Source organism: Zootoca vivipara, chromosome 10 (genome assembly GCF_963506605.1).
Source record: "Zootoca vivipara chromosome 10, rZooViv1.1, whole genome shotgun sequence".
NCBI classification, from domain to species: Eukaryota; Metazoa; Chordata; class Lepidosauria; order Squamata; family Lacertidae; genus Zootoca; species Zootoca vivipara.
This window is the reverse complement of record NC_083285.1, coordinates 66,231,796-66,252,891: the sequence shown is the minus strand read 5'-3', so window position 1 is coordinate 66,252,891 and position 21,096 is coordinate 66,231,796. Positions and strand designations below refer to the sequence as shown.

General features: G+C 43.3%; 1 protein-coding gene across 1 annotated transcript in view; it reads left to right on the top strand.

The window, feature by feature from the left end:
- Window positions 1-21,096, top strand: part of CHCHD3 (coiled-coil-helix-coiled-coil-helix domain containing 3) — a 205,755-nt gene that overhangs the window by 142,768 nt on the left and 41,891 nt on the right. Inside the window, exon 6 of the mRNA XM_035127990.2 lies at window positions 10,344-10,414. Coding sequence (XP_034983881.1) covers window positions 10,344-10,414 — 71 coding nt within the window. The remainder of the gene's footprint in view (window positions 1-10,343; window positions 10,415-21,096) is intronic.

Below are 21,096 nucleotides of genomic sequence, written 5' to 3'. Positions count from 1 at the left end.
TTCTGCTAATGCGTGTTCACAGTCTGAAATGCTGGTATTATCAGAGCGGGAACAATGGTAAGTTTTTGCTTGCCAATTAAGCCTCTGGAGCCTTCTCAAAGCCGTGCGAGATGACAGAGGGCCTTCAGAGTACAGAACAATCACAAACAGTGGCTTGGCGAGGATGAGATTTGTAATATGTAGTATCACAGATACAAGGCGTCAAGGAACAAAAAGTTGTAAACACGAATGGCTTTGATTAGGCATCCTGTCAATAGAATGTGTAGATATCATTGAGCATCTAAGAATGTGCCAGGGATCGAGAACATTTGTATTAGCAGAATGTGCTTCAATTACATGCAGATTAGATGGTTGAGTGAATAGCTACAAGGCTTGTGAAATAGGTACGTCCTTTGATGAGAGGTTTCCATTTTCTGTCGCATCTCTTAAAATTAGCCGGTGAATGTTTTAGTAGTGATGTGATGCATCCGTACCTTTGGAGAAGGGGCTCCAGTTAGTTAGCTTTACCTGAGTGGTGGGTTTGGACAGTCTACTTAGAATGCTTTGACACCGTAGAAGGAAAAGATGCTTGAAACTAGGTAGCTGATCACTTGTGGCCCTCAACTCCTGTCCATATTGGCTTATAAAAAGCTAGGTTGGAGAAATTGACTTGGTGGGGGTCAAGTGGCAGGGAATGCCTCTCTTCACAATGGGGCAGTGCCACTCACCTTAAAAGAGGTGCTTGTGCACTCTCAAGAGGTCCTTCCTTTAACCCTGAGGTTAACAGCTACTGCTCAGTAGCATATATCTTCTTTTGGGGCAAGGTAGTGTCATAGTCCCGTCCAAGTCCTGTCGCCGAGCATGCAGGGGCTAGGAGTCTCCAATGAACACTTGTCTGAGAGCAGAATCCACATACCAAGTCAGACGGTCCAGAGGTCAGGGACTCCAGATGTAGAGCAGGAAGCATCAAAGCAGGGCCAGGAACCACAGGTGTTGTTTCCGGCATCTGACTGCTGCTGAGAGCTCTGTTTAAGAAGTCTGGAGCCAGTTGGTTCTCATCAGTGCCTTCTGTTCTGTGTCCTTGAAGGCTGATCAGCTGCAGGTGGAGTCACTCTGCTCTCTCCCCCTTCAGCAGGTAGAGCTGACTTCTGCCCCATGACAGATAGTACAGGAGGTGCTAGCTGGACAGTCTCTCCATACCATCTCTATTAAGTCCACTGGAAGCCCAGGTGGGCACAGTGGCTGAGTGCCTCTTTTCACACCCTGCAGCCATTCCAGATCCAGGATAGTCTTGCCACAGCAACCTCACATTTAGACTGCTGTAATGCTCTCCATGTGGACCTCAGTGTCCGGGCTGAACGATGGGGGTGGAGATGCTCCTTCAGGTATACTGGGCCGAGGCCATTTAGGGCTTTAAAGGTCAGCACCAACACTTTGAATTGTGCTCGGAAACGTACTGGTACTGATATGAAGAGTTGTAAACACCTGGTTTTATTAAACCGTTTACGGATAGTATTTTTATTGTTTTGTTCGTATACTGTGAGTTGCCCTGTGATCCTAATTGGATGAAGGGTAGTGCGTAAGTGTGTAACTGAAATATGTGTTGGGAAGAATGTGTCCCCCCCCTTTAACATGGCTTATGTTTCTTGTTTGATTTTTCTTTTAACATGAATATTGTTCATGTACTCTTGGAGTTGTAGCCATTTGTTTTGAATTATGTAAGGGAACACATGTTTTCCAGTGAACAGACATAATCTTGAAGATAAACATGGGTTGCTTTCTATTCTTGTCAAGGAATGGAGCAACACTTCCAGGCAGCAGTGTCTTCAAAGGGGAAATCGCTATCTTGATGAGGGACTAAGGGTTACTTCACATGTGGCAATTTCCTGAATGGATGTCCCCTTTTAGGAGGAAAAACACATGTGCACCCGGTGTGAGAGTGTGAACATGGGGAAAAGACTCACAGGCTTAACTACATCGCCTAGGGATAAATGGAGTTCACTGTTAGGACTGACGGAGTTCCAAGATCTTCACTGGAGTTTTTTAAGCAGAGGTTGGATGGCCATCTGTCATGGATGCTTTAGCTGAGATTCCTGCATTGCAGGGGGTTGGACTAGATGGGCCTTGGGGTCCTTTCCAACTCTATGATTCTATGATTATTGCCAAGGCTTTCTGGACATGCACGAGGTTCCTACATGAACATCTGTGCTGTTAGGTCAAGAGTATGGAACCCGTGGCCTTCCAGATATTGGAATTGGTCATGCTGGCTAGGGCTGATGGGATTTTTCGAGTCCAACAGCATCTGGAAGGCCAGAGATTCTCCATCTATGGTGTAGGCAAACATCTCATACACCACTAGTGTGAGAGACACCCATCTACCCTGTTTCTCATATTTTAAGGCATCCCCATAAAATAAGCCATAGCAGGATTTTTAAGCATTCAAGGAATATAAGCCATACCCCGAAAATAAGACATAGTGATAGGAGCAACAGCAATGCCGGCCGCGGCAGGAGGAGGAGGAAAAAAATAAGACATCCCTTGAAAATAAGCCATAGTGTGTTTTTTTGAGGAAAAAATAAATATAAGACGTGTCTTATAATATGAGAAACACGGTATGTGTTTCACCAGGTAGACAGGTGTGTCTCTGTCACATGTGATGGTGCTCTAGTTGTTTCCCTGTACAGTAAACTTGCAAGTTCAGTGACCTTTTGTAGGTTCTGATGTCAGTCTGTTGACCCTGAAGGTCCCCTGTCCACCCTAAGGGGGACTCCCATTTGTCATTAAGAGTTTTTATTTGGTAAAGTGGGTTTTCGCCAATCCCCACACAGAGTGAGTTAAAAGTGTGAACATAAACTTCATCTGAATTTGTTGTAATATGAGGCATAAGAGTTCAAACTTCCACAACGGAAAGGAGATACACTCTGTCTCTGAAGTAAAGGTTGTTCCAGCAGCTGTTTCTGTGAAGCGCAAGTGAGGACTCAGATGCATTTCAATGGTGATAACCTTTCGTCTGCTTAGAGGACATGAGATCTTTTAGCACCTTTTCTAATGAAGCACCCTGAGATGATATTCAATTTAGGTTAAAGACACACATACTTGCTGAGTTTCCAAACACTGAGAAATCAACTGACCTTGTAACATTTTCTGCTGGGACCTCCCCCCCCCCCCCCGAGGATGTTGTAGAGCATGTCCCATTGAAGGTGTGATTCATACATTACTTTTTAAATGGAAGCCAGTGAGCTTCGTTCCACATCAGAAGTTGGTTGGGTGAAGTAGCTCCTCACTTGTTTTTAACTTAACCCTTGCCACAGCTTTATCGAAAAAGAGGCCCGTTTTCAATAAATCACAGTGTCTGAGAAAGGCATTCAAGAACCACTTGCACCCATATAACTTGCCCAGGAGTGGATTCTGAGACCTTTCCTCTGGGTCTGCCAATGCCAGTGAATAGATTTAGAATGACGGACACACAATAGAGGGGTTTTTCAGTGGTTATTTATTTATTTCCAGTACTAGTATTTTAACGCAGGAAAAAAAACATATATTGAATACCCCACCCACCCACGAGCCACTGTGTGTTATGGAAATCTCTTCCATGAGAGTTGTGTTTGGCTCCTGCCTTTATTTCTGGTGAGCCCAAAGACTTTTCTTTCCCAGTTGGCTTTCAGATGGGATGAGCTGAGGTTGCTGATATCATGGGCTGGGAATGCAGGCGCTGACTTTGGAATTCTTAAAAGGTTTTATTCTTCCCCGCTCCCCTGATTTATATTTAACGAGCTAAATTATGTGCTTTCTTTAAACTATTTCTGTGCCACTTTTCAGGGTCACAGATCTTCCCAAAGGAGTTGGCAATGAAATAATGTGGCAACAAAACAATAAAACAATAGTAATTAATAATTACTTATTATTAAGCTGCTTTGGGAGGATCTATTATCTGAATGAATGATGAATAAGTAAATGAATGAATGTAAGTCACTTGAGTATAACTTGCAAACAGTGTACGGTAACAGAGGAAACAACAGTACTGAAATCGGAGAAAGAAAAATGTGGGAAGAATATAAGCAGAGCCCTTGTGAATCAGGCCAGTGGCCCATCTAATCCAATATCCTGTTCTCATAGTGGCCAACCAGATGCCCATGGGGAGCCCCAAATCATGACCTGAGCACAAGAGCACTTTCCCTCTTTGGGATTCCCAGTAACTGGCATTTAAAAGCACACTAAATCTAACAGTGTAGGTGGCTCATAGCCACTTTGGGTACTTGCCATTGATAGCCTTATCCTCCATGAATTTATCTTTTAGAATTATAGAGTTGGAAGGGGTCCCAAGGATCACCCAGTCCCACCTCCTGCAATGCAAGAATACACAGCTGTCGCATCAAACCTGGAGCCTTGGCATTATCAGCACCATGCTCTAACCAACTGAGCTATCCAACTAAAGCCATGCAAGTTGGTGTCCATCACTGCTTATTGCGGATATTCCGTAGCTGAACCAAGCACTTTGCGAAGAAGCGCTTTCTGAACGTCCAAGCACGCAATGCCAAGTAGATCACTTTTATCTACCTGTGTTGGACCTTGCTGAGCTATGGGGCACAGGAGGAGGGGAATGGGATGGCGAAGAAAAGACGGTCTAGCATGGGAGCAGTAGAGCTTTTGTTGTTGTTTAGTCATTTAGTCGTGTCCAACTCTTCGTGACCCCATGGACCAGAGCACGCCAGGCACTCCTCTCTTCCACTGCCTCCTGCAGTTTGGTCAATCTCATGTTGGTACCTTTGAGAACACTGTCCAACCATCTCGTCCTCTGTTGTCCCCTTCTCCTTGTGCCCTCCCATCTTTCCCAACATCAGGGTCTTTTCCAAGGATTCTTCTCTTCTCATGGGTTGGCCAAAGTATTGGAGCTTCAGCTTCAGGGCCTGTCCTTCTAGTGAGCACTCAGTAACACTTAGTCATAGAGGGAGCTTGATCTGAAAACCTTTACAGAGGCTTAAGCAGTACAATAGGCCTATCGCTGCTCATATGCTTCCTGGCTGATCTAGTTGGTTTCCCCCAGCGTTCCTTGCCAGAGCTTCCTGTTGGTGTGCAGGCTGTTTCCTTGCTTGTTATCCCTCCAGCCCCACCTTCAGGTTCTGTTACAATCTCAAGTCCCATCAGAACTGAAAGAGTAGAAGATTTGCCCGTTGCTCTGTTACAGCATACCCTGCAAGCTCCCGTAGAAGAAACACTGAGTTGATATTCTGGTGTAAAGGCATTTGTAGTAGCTGCATGCCACCACATTTCTTTCTCATTAGGTTTGCTCTGATTGTGTCAACATGCAATTTTGTAATATACTATAAGATGAAAATTGCTATAAAATTGGCTTTTCTGTTGTATTTACGAGGCAAAAATAAAATGGCAGCAACCTCATGAAGTGCTGCTTCACACACACTGCTCTCCTAAGAGAAGAGGACCCATGCGGCTTGTTTTTCTGGCGGCTGTCATGCTGCAAAGGTGTGCTAGTAAATTGAGCCATGGGTACCTTTTCCCTCCTTCTGTTCCACTGAAATATATTCCACCTGGAAATGTCTGCCATTTTGGCCAGCAATTCTTTAACATAGTTTGCCCTGCAAGTTGAATCTAAAATGCAGGGAATTTTTAAAACTGTAGGGCCCAGCATGTGATTGTGCATCCAAAAAGACAGCCTGTGGTCAGTTTTTGTCTCTTGCACGTTTGGAATTTGTTGCACATTAGGTTCTGTATTTAATACTCTGTCTCTGGTTCGTATGCCACAAGTGGAAAATGTGAAGACCTTGCGTGTTTCCATCCTACTGTTTTGGGGAAGGGTTCCAGAGCCCATTTCAGGATGGAACCCTTGATCCCCTCTTTACCCTGACCTAAAGCTAATATATCCCCACAATTTATCATCCTGTTAAGTGGCAATTTCAATTAACCAGCCGAGAAGCGAAAAGCCATTTCTCTGGCAGTACATTAGAACCTGTACAGTAAAGCAGTTTCTAATGGACAGTCCATTAAAGCAACTATGATCATTTCTAGCTAATGTTTGCATAGTTCTGGAGTTTCTCTTTAAAATAAAGAATTTCGTTAGACAATGAAAGCCCATTTGCTCATTTGCTGCACACCACTCTGCATATGTGGTGTGTGCGTACATACTTTACACAACTTCAAGCGAAAGCTGTGCCATTTGAAAGCCACGCTAAACTGAATCTAAGTTGATAAACGGCTGCTTGATAGTCTGCAGTCAGATTAAAGCCTCTCAACGTGTAGCGACTCAGCTGCTCGCTCAAATGGCAGATTTAAAAAGAAAGAAAGAAAAAGCTGAACAACTACACTATGAATATTGCCTTTGTGTCAGAAATGTGCCTTCATGCTTTAAAATGATAAAAAATTGCAATCGATCCTTACAACTGTTGTGTTCATCTTTATTGATCAGGCACAAGAAAGATAAATCGCTGCCCAAATAAGATTATAGTAAATGTTAGCATCAGAGGGGACTGTTGGTTGATAGAGGACTATTCATCATCTCAAATGGTGACCTGTCCGTATGTGCATTGTCGTCCGTCTGCTTGTCTAATCACATCCCTATTGATTTTATCTGTATCTGAGGAACCTGGATGTGACTGTCATTGGGCGAGCGAGATTGCTAAATGCAGTGGGGGTCAGCAGTGTGAAGAGGATTTCATTTTCATTTTCTTAGCAGCCAACAATGATTTATTAAAAAATAAACTACCCCCAAAATCACATGCTTGGAACTTGGGTCCGCAGACAAATGAGTTATTAGGTCTGGATCGCAGGAGCAAGCTCCGAGTTGAGAGACCACCATGTTCTGTCAAATATTTGTGTGCCCTTTTGACTGTGGTATCTGTTACACAATTTATTATAATTTGCGTAAAAAGTGTGAGGCTCCAAACACAATCTTGCCCTTCTTCTCAGCTTAATGATTTTTCCAATGATTTTTGTAGATCCCCAGCGAATTCAGAACTGCCTGGTAGTGCATAAGACACAGGCTCAGATGATTAAATATCTGTCCTTTTACCTTTTCAGATGGAGTAGTTTCTTTCACTCTTGTTTCCTGTTGCCTGTCTTCTGCTCTAACATGGCACAAGTAGAAAGAAAATGTCTTGTGATGTTTCCTTCTTCTGACTTTACATACCCGTGGTTTTGATCTGATAGGCAGGAGGGTGTCTTGAGGTTTAAAGCTTCTACCTGCTGATTCAAAAACTCTGGGGGATTTTCAGTTTAAGAAAGCTGGTGCCCGAGGGACAGAATACCCATTTTGCAAGCCATAGAGATGTCTCAAAAAATGATGTCCCCCATAAGTAAGCTCTCCCCAAGCCAAATGTCTGATAATATTTACCACATGGACATTGTGAGTTCCTTTACCCGCGTGGCAGCCAGTGATGTGAGGTGGGGATACTTGGAACGTGATAATGTTTACTGCTAGATTATTACTGTTGCTGTTGGGAGGATTTATCATGTAACCGTCTCTGAAGCATATAGGATAGAATTAAGCTGGAAGTTTCCACCATTGGTCTAGCTTTAGCCAAGGAGTTGCTGGATGACTTTAAGCAAAGTGCTCTCTTTTGTCTTCAGCCCCCAGTCCATAATAGGATCATAATAATACTGGTCTCCTTTACAGGTTTGTTATCAGGTTTGCTTAATGGAAGTGATGCATTATATCAGGGGTCAGCAAACTTTTTCAGCAGGGAGCCGGCCCACTGTCCCTCAGACCTTGTGGGGGGCCGGAATATATTTTGAAGGGGGGAAAAATCCTATGCCCCACAAATACCGTAACCCAGAGATGCATTTTAAATAAAAGCACACATTCTACTCATGTTGTTGTCGTTTAGTCGTGTCCGACTCTTCGTGACCCCATGGACCATAGCACGCCAGGCACTCCTGTCTTGCACCGCCTCCCGCAGTTTGGTCAGACTCATGTTGATGGCTTCAAGAACACTGTCCAACCATCTGGTCCTCTGTCGTCCCCTTCTCCTAGTGCCCTCAAACTTTCTCAACACCAGGGTCTTTCCCAGGGAGTCTTCTCTTCTCATGAGGTGGCCAAAGTATTGGAGCCTCAGCTTCAGGATCTGTCCTTCCAATGAGCACTCAGGGCTGATTTCCTTCAGAATGGATAGGTTTGATCTTCTTGCAGTCCATGGGACTCTCAAGAGTCTCCTCCAGCACCAAAATTCAAAAGCATCAATTCTTCGGCGATCAGCCTTCTTTATGGTCTACTCATGTAAAAACATGCTAATTCCCGGACCATCCACGGGCAGGATTGAGAAGGCGATTGGGCTGGATCCGGCCCCCAGGCCTTAGTTTGCCTACCCATGCACTACATAAAAGGGGTCTCTAATAGCAAGGATTATGTTTACTATGGTTTGGTCCAAGAGGACATTCTTGGTTGACCATGAAGATTGTAGCAGGGCACAGAGAAGAAATGCATATGCAGATCCCAATCTAAAAATTAGCTAGTCTCATTTAAAGAGTGCTGAGAGCAGGGTTCTAGCATGGTGTCTGTTTATTATGCGTGAAGTGTAGTCTATATAAATACGAAATGCATAAGGCATCATGGTGTAATACAGAGGTGCTATTTTAATCACCATGTTGGTACAGGCCAGCTATTGCAACTTGCCTTCTAAACCTTTAATCACCTCGTATGTAGCCCCTGCATCAAGGCAGGATGAGTTAGATCAGGCATCCCCAAACTCAGTCCTCCAGATGTTTTGAGACTACAGTTCCCATCATCCCTGACCACTGGACCTGTTAGCTTGGGAGGATGGGAGTTGTAGTCCCAAAACATCTGGAGGGACGAGTTTGGGGGTGCCTGGGTTAGGTTCTGTATCCACTTTCTATGCCCCCGGCATTATGGATAAGCAATCCAGCTGTTGTTTGCATTAAATTAGCAACCAGCTTCTAGGCCTCATTACAATTAGCGGCACGGTTTTTAATCTGCCTTGAAGTTTTGCCCTCCTGCCCCAACCACCAGCTAGAGTTCCACATCTGGGTTGGAAAGATGGGTTTGGGATCTTCTTGTTACAGAGGGTGGCAGATTCTGAGCAGTGATGCGGTTGCAGAGCCTTCATTGGACCACTTTCCCCACTAAAAATTGCCTTCCCCAGCCTCACTTTGCAGATGGCATTTCACGACATGTGTAGAGATAGAATGTGTGGTTCTGCCACGCAGTAATTCTGATTCTGCAAAGCATGTCCCCCTTGAGAGGCACAAGCAGTTGGGAGGTTCTGCAAAAGCCCTCCCCACCTCCTCCCAGGTTTATATGTGGGTGCCATTTCTGGGTCCAATTATGCACAGAGATTATTTTAACTATACAGTAAAACTAAAGCAAAGCTCCACTCCCTCTCTCTCCCTCTCATGGTTATATAAGTTTGTAAAAAACAACAACCCGGCAAGCTCTAGCAATGGGCAATAGAGAAAGCAGTAGAAGCTGCTGTGAGCATTTGATCTTGCCATTGGCTGAACTGTTCTGATGTCACAAAGCTGAGAGCAAGGCTGGGGAGCAGAGTCAGAATGGAAGACAAGGAGACATGAGCCCCGAATGCCATGGATGTTACAGGTAGAGGGGAGCCCAGTGACAGAGGGCAGAAGAAGCAGAAAATAGATGGAAGTGGGGAGCCTAGGAAACAAGAAGCAGAGGGGAAAGAGGACCAAGGAAAACAGGTAGGGAGGAGCAGAAGGATGGGAGAAAAGCACGTCTGAAGAAGCTGGATGTGGGAATGATTAGGAATACAGTGGTACCTCGGGTTACAAACGCTTCAGGTTACAAACGCTTCAGGTTACAGACTCTGCTTACTTTGCTTCAGAATGAGAACAGAAATTGTGCTCCGGCGGCAGCAGGAGGCCCCTTAGCTAAAGTGGTGTTTCAGGTTAAGAACGGACCTCCAGAACAAATTAAGTTGCTAACCAGAGGTACCGCTGTAAATTGGTTATCTACTTTCCAGGCAATGGGCTGAATTCAACTAGTGCAATGAGCCGTCCTACCGCAACAGGGCTTTCTCCCCTCTCCTTCTGGCCCTCCCTGTGCCACCCCCCAGATTAGGAGACCCCCCCCCCAAACAGTGCATAGGGGCAGGAGAGGGAAGATTGTTCCATCTGGCAAGCAGAAATACTTGCACTGACGGAACAGTCATAATAAGGTGACACTGAATTCCACCCAGTAAGTTTTTCACCACTTAGAGTAGCGGCAAATTTAACGAGATTCTGTTAGTAATTGTCGGACTTGGAATGAGAGCAGCTGTGGATGTCTCGTTAGGGCCTCACGAATTACTAAACTCCCCCCGAAAAAAAAGCTTTTCTCATTTGGCATGCACTTCTTTGCTTGTTCACCCTCATTTCTCTCCCTCTCTCTGTATTTCTAGAGTTCGCAGTTCTATAAAGTCACCACGGAGCAATACCAAAAAGCCGTTGAGGAAGTAGATGCCAGATTCAAGTAAGTCCTCTTTTTCTTTTCTCTTTTTTACCTTTGTACTATTTTTGAAGGAAGACCATGAATCTGATCTCATTTTTTCCCCAGCCTTTGCTGGGAAAGTGAAAATGGAAATAAGATGAGTTGCGGGTATTGGCATTGCAGGGAAAGCCTTGTGACAAGGGCTCCAAATCGGCTGAAATGTGTCCTGGCCGCAGCATAGAAATTCAAAGCAGACACATGCCCTTAACTTTTGCATGATGCATATTGGGAAGAATGGGACAGAATCTTCAAAGAAGGATGCACCTCCTGGATCAGGCCCACCAAGATGTAGCGGATGATTGCTAGCACTATTTTTACTTACCACCATAGGAATCCCAAATATTACATTAGGTTGCAAATCAATGGACAAGGGGCCCTTCTTTAATTTTATTAATCATATAGTGCTTTCTGTTTTTTAAAGCACCTTAGATTATATTTCTACCTCTATGATTAGATTTCAGGCATTTTGGTAAAATCTCTTTCCCCCTCTTCTATGCCTTGAAAGGTATTTAAATCAGTAATTTAACTTTGCCCTTGTGTTGAAGGTTGGGTTGAATTCTCTTTATTTCTCCGGGGGGCTTAATGAAGATCCAGTAATTGCAGGACCGAAGTGGCTCTGACCTTTTGCCCTGGTCTTTCCTTCTTCTTTTGCTAATTCTTGCAGGAAGGCATCATCCATCATATTTCATGGCTTTCATTTCAGAAATGTTAACCCCCCCCCCCATTTTCCTGCTGTTTTCTGATGAATGCTGTCAGTAGAAGACAGAGACCAGTACTCTGTTGTTGTTATCTGGAAGTCTGTTGTTGCTGAAAGGCTCTCAGCCCCCATGACAACATATCATTATAGCTACTTAAGAACTTGATAAAGAGCATAAAGGAGCCTTGTCGTCAGCCTTCCCATAGGAAAGCATCCAAAGGATGCTTCTCTGCCTTTTCAGTATACAGTGGTGCCTCACTTAACGAATGCCCTGCTTAACGAAATTTCCGCTTAACGAAAGGTTTTTTCTAGTGGAGGTTGCCTCGCTAGACGAATTCGTTTTACGAAAAATTCGTCTAGCGAATCGCGGTTTCCCATAGGAATGCATTGAAATTCAATTAATGCGTTCCTATGGGCAAAAAAAAAAATCAAAAAAAATTCAATGCATTCCTATGGGATTCGCTAGACGAATTTTTCGTCATAAGACCCGTGGAACGAATTAAATTCGTCTAGCGAGGCACCACTGTATCCTGGCTGGGGCAGGCAGGACTTACAGTCCAAAACATCTGAAGTATTTCTAATGCACTGCAAATATTGGTAGCTCTATATCAGAGCTTTCCCAACTGAGTGTCACGACACATTAGCATGTTGGCTGCAGTGTGTAGGTGTGTCGTGCAAATGCTCCCTGCCCCCCTCCTGGGGCTGGAAAGGAAGTTAGTTTAACCTCCAGTTTGCTAGTAAAAAAAAACAACCCTGAATTTCTGTGTCATGAAATGATGCATGTCTAAAATGTGTGTCACCAGCATGAAAAGTTTGGAAAGCTCTGCTCTATATTAATTATTGCGGTGATCTGGCATGTTTCCACATCATAAAGTGCCGACCCGATTCCTGTTTCTGTTAAACCCACAGAAAGCAACATTTAAAAAACATTTAAACGTTAAAAACATTTTTTAAAAAATAAACTTTAGCACATAATACAGACTACACAATAGAACAAAAGGCAGTTTAAAATACAGTGGTACCTCGGCTTAAGAGCAGCCCTCTTTACGAACTACTGTATTCGGTTTATGAACTCCGCAAAACCAGAAGTAGTGTTCTGCTTTGCGAACTTTACCTTGGTCTACGAATGGAAGCCGAACGGTGGAGGGGCACCGGCGGCGGGAGGCCTCATTAGGGAAAGCTTGCCTTGGTTTAAGAATGGTTTCGGATTAAGGACGGACTTCTGGAACGGATTAAGTCCATAAACTGAGGTACCACTGTAGTAGTTGAATTGAAATGCAGGAACCATCTGATAGCAAACTGAAATGGAAAACACTAAAAGCGCAATCCTGTCAATATGGAAGCATATGGAGCCTTTCAAGGAGTCTCCTTCATGGTTTTCCCTTTGGACTGCAAAATGAGTCGCTGGATGGTTTCTTCATGCCCAGAAACTCTCAGACCCAATTTACAGGGATTCCTGAGGAGTCTCCCCTTCTCTTCCCACACCCCATTCAATAGTTGCATGGTATATTGGATTCTCCATGCCGGACCTGAGGATATATTATGAGGCGTTCTGTCTCTGTTGGTTTAGAGAATGGATAACATTGGGAAATACAAACTTATTAGATTTGGAAGGATGCGACAACAGATTTGGTTGGCATGCATATCTTTGGTATGATAAAAAAAGAGTTCAGAAAGGTTTTACAAATCATGTGATAAGGAGGTCTTTATATGAGGTGTGGGAAATAAATAAATTGCTGTTAGAAACCAAGACCCCATGGTGCGTTTCACCAGTGGAGGTGTTGACGGTTAAAAAGATAAATATGGAGGGGAGGAGGGCCACCTACGAGGAGATATTGAGGAAATCAGAAAAGGGATGGAAGTTGAAACCCTATGATGAAATTAAAGAATTTCTGACTGGATGGTTGCAATATCACCAAGTAAATGATGTGTTTATAAATGATTTAAAAAATAGGTTTTGAAGATAAAAGGTCCAAATTTCAAATAGAATTGTTGGAAGGCAGAACAAAATTGTTGTCAAAAATGTATGATTTGTTGTTAGAATGGTATACGAAGGATGAACTGACAAAAGATGTGATGATAAAATGGGCAAAAGATTTTGGGTATAATATGATGCGTGGTTGAAATTGTGGAATCAAACATTGAAATTTACTGCATGTACTGCCCTGAAAGAGAATGTCTTGAAGATGATGTACAGATGGTATTTAACACCAGTAAAATTAGCTAAGATGTATAGAATGAGTAGTAAAACATGCTGGAAATGTAAAGAGAAGGATGGTGAATTTTATCATATGTGGTGGACATGCGAAAAAGTTAAAAGATTTTGGGAAATGATATACAATGAATTGAAAAAGATTTTTAAATATACTTTCCCCCCAAAAAACGGAGGCTTTTTTATTGGGTCATATAGGACAAGAGATTGTAAAAGGAGATCAAGTATTATTTATGTATGTGACAACTGCGGCAATGACTTTGTTAGCCCAAAAATGGAAAACTCAGGAGTTACCGACGATCGAAGAGTGGCAGACAAAAATGATAGACTATGCGGAATTAGCAAAACTGACTAGCAGGATCCGAAACCAGGGAGAGGCAAAGTTCCAAAAAGACTGGAGTAAATTTGTGGACTATATGGAGAGGAATTGTAGAAGTTTAAAGACACTTGCAGGATTGAAATAAATCCTACGAAATGACTTTAAATAGAAGGAGTAAAGGAACTGCGAGATAAGAGTTGATAAGAAAACCAAATGACGGGAGGGAGGGAAGTCAAAGCTCGGCAGAGCATTGGGAATTCGAGATAGGGCAATAGATGTTAAAAAGAGGAAAATTGTGTGTGTTGTGTTTGTTGTTGAATGTTTTGTTTAATGTGTTTATTTGAAAAATTTAATAAATTGCTTTTTTTAAAAAACAAACAAACCAATAGTTGCATGGTATAATGGTCTCGAAAAGCAATCAGTGTGGTAAAATCAGAACTTGCCATATACAGTGGAACCTTGGTTCTTGAACGGCTTAGTTGATGAATAAATCTGCTCCCAAATGCCAAAAACCTGGAAGTAAGTATTTTGGTTTTCGAATGTTTTTTGGAACCCGAACATCCAACATGGCTTCCGCTTGAGTGCAGGAAGATGCTGCAGCCAATCAGAAGCCGTGCCTTGGTTTTTGAACGATTTTGGGAGTCAAATGAACTTCCGGAATGGATTAAGTTTGAGAACCAAGGTTCCACTATACAGTGGTACCTCAGATTACAAATGCTTCGGGTTAAAAACGCTTCAGGTTACAGACTCCACTAACCCAGGAGTAGTGCCTCGGGTTAAGAACTTAACTTCAGGATGAAAACAGAAATCGTGTGGTGGCAGCGGTGCTGTGGCAGCGGGAGGCCCCATTAGCTAAATTGGTACCTCATGTTAAGAACAGTTTCAGGTTAAGAACGGACCTCCAGAATGAATTAAGTTCTTAACCAGAGGTACTACGGTACTAAAAAACACTTCCTTACAGTATAGATGTATAGGAGAAAAGTCACCTTATGGTGACTCAAGACTAAGCCTTATGAAAATCAATAAAAAGAATTGGGGGGGGGGCAAGACTAAGCCTTCTATATTTTTCATTCTCAAAGTTGCCACATGCATGAGTTTGAGTTCTCTCAGACATTCAAAAGGGTCATGACAGCACTTGATAAGAAGTAGTACCGGGGCTTATTTATAATAATGAGTTACTTAAAGGTAAAGGTGAAGGACCCCTGACAGTTAAGTCCAGTCGCAGACGACTCTGGGGTTGCGGTGCTCATCTCGCTTTACAGGCCAAGGGAGCCGACGTTTGTCTGCAGATAGTTTTTCTGGGTCATTTGGCCAGCATGACTAAGCCGCTTCTGACGCAATGGAACCCCGAAACCAGAGCAGCGCACGGAAACGCTGTTTACCTTCCCACCGGAGCGGTACCTATTTATCTACTTGCACATTTTGGGTGTGCTTTCGAATTGCTAGGTTGGCAGGAGCTGGGACCAAGTAACAGGAGCTCACCCCGTTGCGGGGATTCGAACCGCCAACCTTCTGATCAGCAAGTCCAAGAGGCTCAGCGCCACGCCCATGAATTACTTAAGCAGGCTTATCTCCCCCCCCAACTATTTAAGAATAGGCAAGTTCATGGGGGTTGGGTCACCCCAAATTTCTAGCCATGACAACTATAGACTGGGCACGGGCGCTTTGATCTTATCCAGCAAGACCATTCTTCACTTTCTTGTTTAGTTTAAGGCTTTCCTTACTTAAGAGCTTGAAACGACTAGAAATTAAGACAGCCTGGGAAGAACAATTGATTGCATTATTTCCCAAGCTAAACGTTCCCAGTACAAAATGTTTTATGTATAACCTGACACAAAGCACTGCTGGCAAACTTATGCAAATAGGCATGCCTTTTCATACAAATAATATCGACAAATAATACCTGCAAGCTGCAGACATGCAATTAAGGTACAGCACTCTGGAGTTATCTGTTTGCCTTTATAGGAAAAAAAAGATAGAAAACACAGAGGTGTATTTCCTTGGGAGGCAGGGTATCAGTCCTTCCCATCCTTCAGGTATACCTGAAGGAGCGTCTCCACCCCCATCGTTCTGCCCGGACACTGAGGTCCAGCTCCGAGGGCCTTCTGGCGGTTCCCTCACTACGAGAAGCCAAGTTACAGGGAACCAGGCAGAGGGCCTTCTCGGTAGTGGCTCCCACCCTGTGGAATGCCCTCCCACTAGAGGTCAAAGAGAACAACAACTACCAGACCTTTAGAAGGCATCTCAAGGCAGCCCTGTTTAGGGAAGCTTTTAATGTTTGATGGATCTCTGTATTTTAATGTTTGATGGATTTCTGTATTTTAGAATTTCTGTTTTGTTGGAAGCCGCCCAGAGTGACTGGGGGAACCCGGCCAGATGGGCGGGGTATAAATAATAAATTATTATTATTATTATTATTTGAAGAGGAAGCCCACATTTTTCTAGTAGTTCAGCCACAGGACCTTCCTTCTCCTTTCTTGCTTGCGCGATTTCAACTTCCAGGGCAGAAGTGACAATAGGAAGGAAGTGGGTAAGATGTCCCTTAAGCAGAGAGACCAGCATATTCTCTGGAACCTGAAAATATCAAAGTTTGCTTTAAATGTATACATAGCTTATTATTCACTGGAACAGTGCTGCCCGAACTTGGGCCTCTAGCTGTTTTTGGACTACAGTTCCCATCATCCCTGACCACTGGTCATCCCTAGGGATGATGGGAGTTGTAGTCCAAAAACAGCTGCAGGCCCAAGATTGGGAAACAGTGGGTTAGATGCACACGTTGTCTCTGTGGGTACAGAAGCAATTGACATGTAGTGTTTGATACGACCATAATTCAGTGTTTTGGGTTAATAAAACATGATATTAAAACATTACTGGGCATATTATTTTACTGTTAATTCAAGACCCTATATTGCATGTGATTTTCTTACAGCCCATTAACATCTTTTTATTTCCCTTTTTCGGCCCGTGGAAATATTAGGAGGGGTGGGGGAAGATGGCTTCCTGTCTGCCTTGATACATAAATGTGCATTAAAAAATAGTCACAGTGTTATTTTCATGCTCCCAAGAGTTTAATTTAAACAGATGTTATTTTAACTGTCTTCTGGAGTATAGCTCGATAAGTAAATTATGAAAGATTCACTGGAAAACTAAACATCGATGCTCTTCTGATGCCTCGTGTTCAGTTTAATTGAACGTGAGGATTGAGGACAGATTTTTCCAGCTAAAAGTGCTTTAAAGAGCTTGCTTAATTGTCTGTAAAAGGAGAATTAAATAAGGTTGAACTGCTAAATTTATAATTCTGTTAAATGCATAAACCAATGTGCTGCGTGTCAGTGTGACTTCAAGTTGGGAGTGTGAGATTAATAGAGCTAATTGTGGTATTGTTGCAAAGCAGCTCCACTTCAAAATGGCAAACATGCCTAAAATTTTCAGCAAGTTTTTCACTGAAAGATTCACTTCCTGCTTGATTTTCTAAGCGAAGTTTTCACATACTGGGTCTAATTTGGATAGTAGTTGTGCTGCAGAAGGTATGCTGCCAGTATTAATTCCTATTGGAATAGAGAGGCTAAATGTATTATTATTATTATTAATTATTATTAATAATAATTATTAATTATTAATGGGAAAGATTGAGGGCACTAGGAGAAGGGGACGACAGAGGACAAGATGGTTGGACAGTGTTCTCGAAGCTACGAACATGAGTTTGACCAAACTGTGGGAGGCAGTGGAAGACAGGAGTGCCTGGCGTGCTCTGGTCCATGGGGTCACGAAGAGTCGGACACGACTAAATGACTAAACAACAACAACAACAACAATAATAAATAATAATAATATAATTTATACCCTGCCCATCTGGCTGGGTTTCCCCAGCCACTCTGGGCAGCTCACAACAGAATGTCAAAAACACAATAAAACATCAAACATAAAAAAATTCCCTAAACAGGTCTGCCTTCAGGTATCTTCTAAAAGTCAGATAGTTCATAGAATCATAGAGTTGGAAGAGACCACAAGGGCCATCCAGTCCAACCCCCTGCCAAGCAGGAAACACCATCAAAGCATTCCTGACAGATGGCTGTCAAGTCTCCGCTTAAAGACCTCCAAAGAAGGAGACTCCACCACACTTCTTGGCAGCAAGTTCCACTGTCGACTGTTGTTTATTTCCTTGATATCTGATGGGAGGGCATTCCACAGGGCGGGCGCCACTACTGAGAAGGCCCTCTGCCTGGTAATCAAGAATGGACACAGGGCTTGTGCTGGAGTGTATGGGGTGTTAGGAGCGGGGGGACAGGATGGGACTGCTGATGGGGAATTATGTTGTGCTCCTTCTGGGGTAGCTTGTCCACCTTTCGTCCCCCCCCCCCAGCTCTCAGCTCCCACCTGTGGCTCCTCGAAGACAGTGGGCACAGCTCAGGAAATAGCCTCCAGGTATAATAAGAACCTATAGGATATGTATGACTACTGCTGCGGTTTATCTCCCTTTAAGACATAACATTTGCATTGATCAGATTCTAACCGGTCAGGTTGAGCTAGTTCCTGCACTGCTCAGATGAATGTCATCCAATGACTGTAGTCAATTAAAAGGTATTTCCCATAATCAGTGGTGATCAGTACAGACGTGTGGGCACAAAATGCAAGAAGAGCATTGCTGGGTCAGATGAAAGGCCTATCTTGTCCCACAGTGGCCAACCAGACGCATTTGGGGGAAGCCTATGAGCAGCCCATGAGGGCGATGTTGCTGCACACCAGCTATGTTCACAGGCAAGGTGCCTCTCATCCTGCAGGTTGCGTATCACCATTGTGACTAGTAGCCATCGATTGTTGTTGTTGTCGTTTAGTCGTGTCCGACTCTTTGTGACCCCATGGACCATAGCACGCCAGGCACTCCTGTCTTCCACTGCCTCCCGCAGTTTGGTCAAACTCATGTTGGTGGCTTCGAGAACACTGTCCAACCATCTCGTCCTCTGTCGTCCCCTTCTCCTAGTGCCCTCCATCTTTCCCAACATCAGGGTCTTTTCCAAGGATATTCTCTTCTCATGAGGTGGCCAAAGTATTGGAGCCTCAGCTTCAGGATCTGTCCTTCCAGTGAGCACTCAGGGCTGATTTCCTTCAGAATGGATAGGTTTGATCTTCTTGCAGTCCATGGGACTCTCAAGAGTCTCCTCCAGCACCACAATTCAAAAGCATCAATTCTTCGGCGATCAGCCTTCTTTATGGTCCAGCTCTCACTTCCATATATCACTACTGGGAAAACCATAGCTTTAACTATACAGACCTTTGTCAGCAAGGTGATGTCTCTGCTTTTTAAGCCATCGATAACCTGGAAATTTCCCCAGAATTGATTGTTCTTAATTCAGGGTATGATAGGCTTTCTTTTAATTTATTTTTATACTTTCTGCATAGTTTTCAGCTCTACCTTCTTTGAAAGCAGCCTTTGTGATTATTTTCTGTCTTGACACAAAAGTACTTCCAAGAGTGAAACGAACAAGCAACTCATCTCTTTCCTTGAGCTTCCATTCCCTTCCTGTTTAACTTTTAGTTTTAGTCCTTTTGAATTACATGAGATGTGGTTTGAGTAGTCTTAATGGCTAATTTGCCAAGTTTAAAAGGAATGGAGGGCACACTGCATAACCTATCTAGAATTTATTGGGAAACTGGCACGCTCACTGTACATTGTCTGCAGTACTTACCCTGATGCCTGCTTATTGCCTGTTCCAGTGCTGCATTAATTTGCTTTAATATTCCAAAACATACCTGATGATTTTAAAAAAAAAATCTTTGTGAAGCTCAAATTGCATTGATCAAATCCTAAATTGTCAAATGGTTTATCTCCCTTGAAGACACTAATTCACATTGATCGAATTCTAAATGATCAGGTTGAGCCAGTTCCTGCAGTACACAAATGATATTAAAACAACATTACCAGGCCCTGCTGCTTTTTCCTAATGCAGGCGTTATGTTATTCACAGTTGCATTATAACCAGAATGATTATGTTACAAAGATGTCTTGTTCATAATGAAAAGTTTACATAAGGAAGAACAAGGTGGGGGAGAGGAAAGTGCAGTATTACAGGAAAAGCTTGGCTTTGGGCAAAAGGCTTCGGGCTTTTACTGGGTAATTGCATTTTGTATTTCTCTTGGATTCCTTTCTTACACTTCACTTTCGAGGGCTGAAGGCAGGAAACTTGGCACCTCTGGGGATGACATCTTATTTTCCCATGACTATCAGGGCCAAGTAACATTCTGATCATTCAGTTAGGGGTTCAGAATGGGGAATAGCCAAGCTTCTGCCCTGCAATAGAATAGATGTATGAGGGGAGTTATCCTGCTTTGTCTGGTTGACTTTTTGGCAGGCAGCTTAAGCCTGATTTGATATTCCAGGTCTCTGGTGGACCACTTGATTGTCTTGTCATTGACTGCACGATTTCTTGGAGTATCAGATAGATACTTGTTTCCCTACACATCTTGATGTGCAGTGAGATCAGGAATGGGCCTCAAGCTCTTGCACTGATTTCCCCAAGACATAGAATTGTGGTGGCCAACTGTTCTCCTGGACAATGACAGCTCTCTTTCTCAAGCTCTGGGAGGAAGACCTTTCATTGCCTACAGACAGCCACCCAATCTTAAACAACTCCTCACCCACAATAATACAACCACCAGACTTAACATGGACACTGGTACCAGAGCCTGCAATAAACCCAGATGCCAACTTTGCTGCCACATACACCCGGACAACACCATTACTGGCCCCAACAACATCCAACATACCATCTCAGGACTATTTAATTGCTCATCTTCTAACATTGTGTATGCCATCAAATGCCAACAGTGCCCTTCAGCTCTCTATATTGGACAAACAGGCCAAACCCTACGCCAAAGGATAAATGGACATAAATCTGACATCAGGAACCACAAGACAGAGAAACCAGTAGGAGAACTCTTCAATCTCCCAGGACATTCTATACAAGATCTCAAAGCAGCTGTTTTATTACAGAAAAATTTCAGAAACAGACTGGAAAGAGAAGTTGCTGAATTGCAACTCATTAGCAAGCTTAAAACCATGGAGCCACCTGGAATGAACAAAGACATAGGATTCTTATCTCATTATACATGATCAAGCTTTCCTTAGCACCTCAGCCCTTGCTCCCCCCCCCCCGCAAGACCAATTGCAGTCATTAACAGTCGTTAACAGTCATCAACAGGTTTACCACTCCTATCAGCCCATCACCCATTCCCATCACCCCCACCCTCTGAATATACACAAGGGTCTGGTGGCTTTTGTTTCAGTGTATCTGATGAAGTGTGCATGCACACGAAAGCTCATACCAAAATAAAAACTTAGTTGGTCTTTAAGGTGCTACTGAAGGAATTTTTTTATTTTGTTTTGGCAACCGTGCAACAATATAAGATGCTTTGTAGTATATTCATCCTGCTTTGCC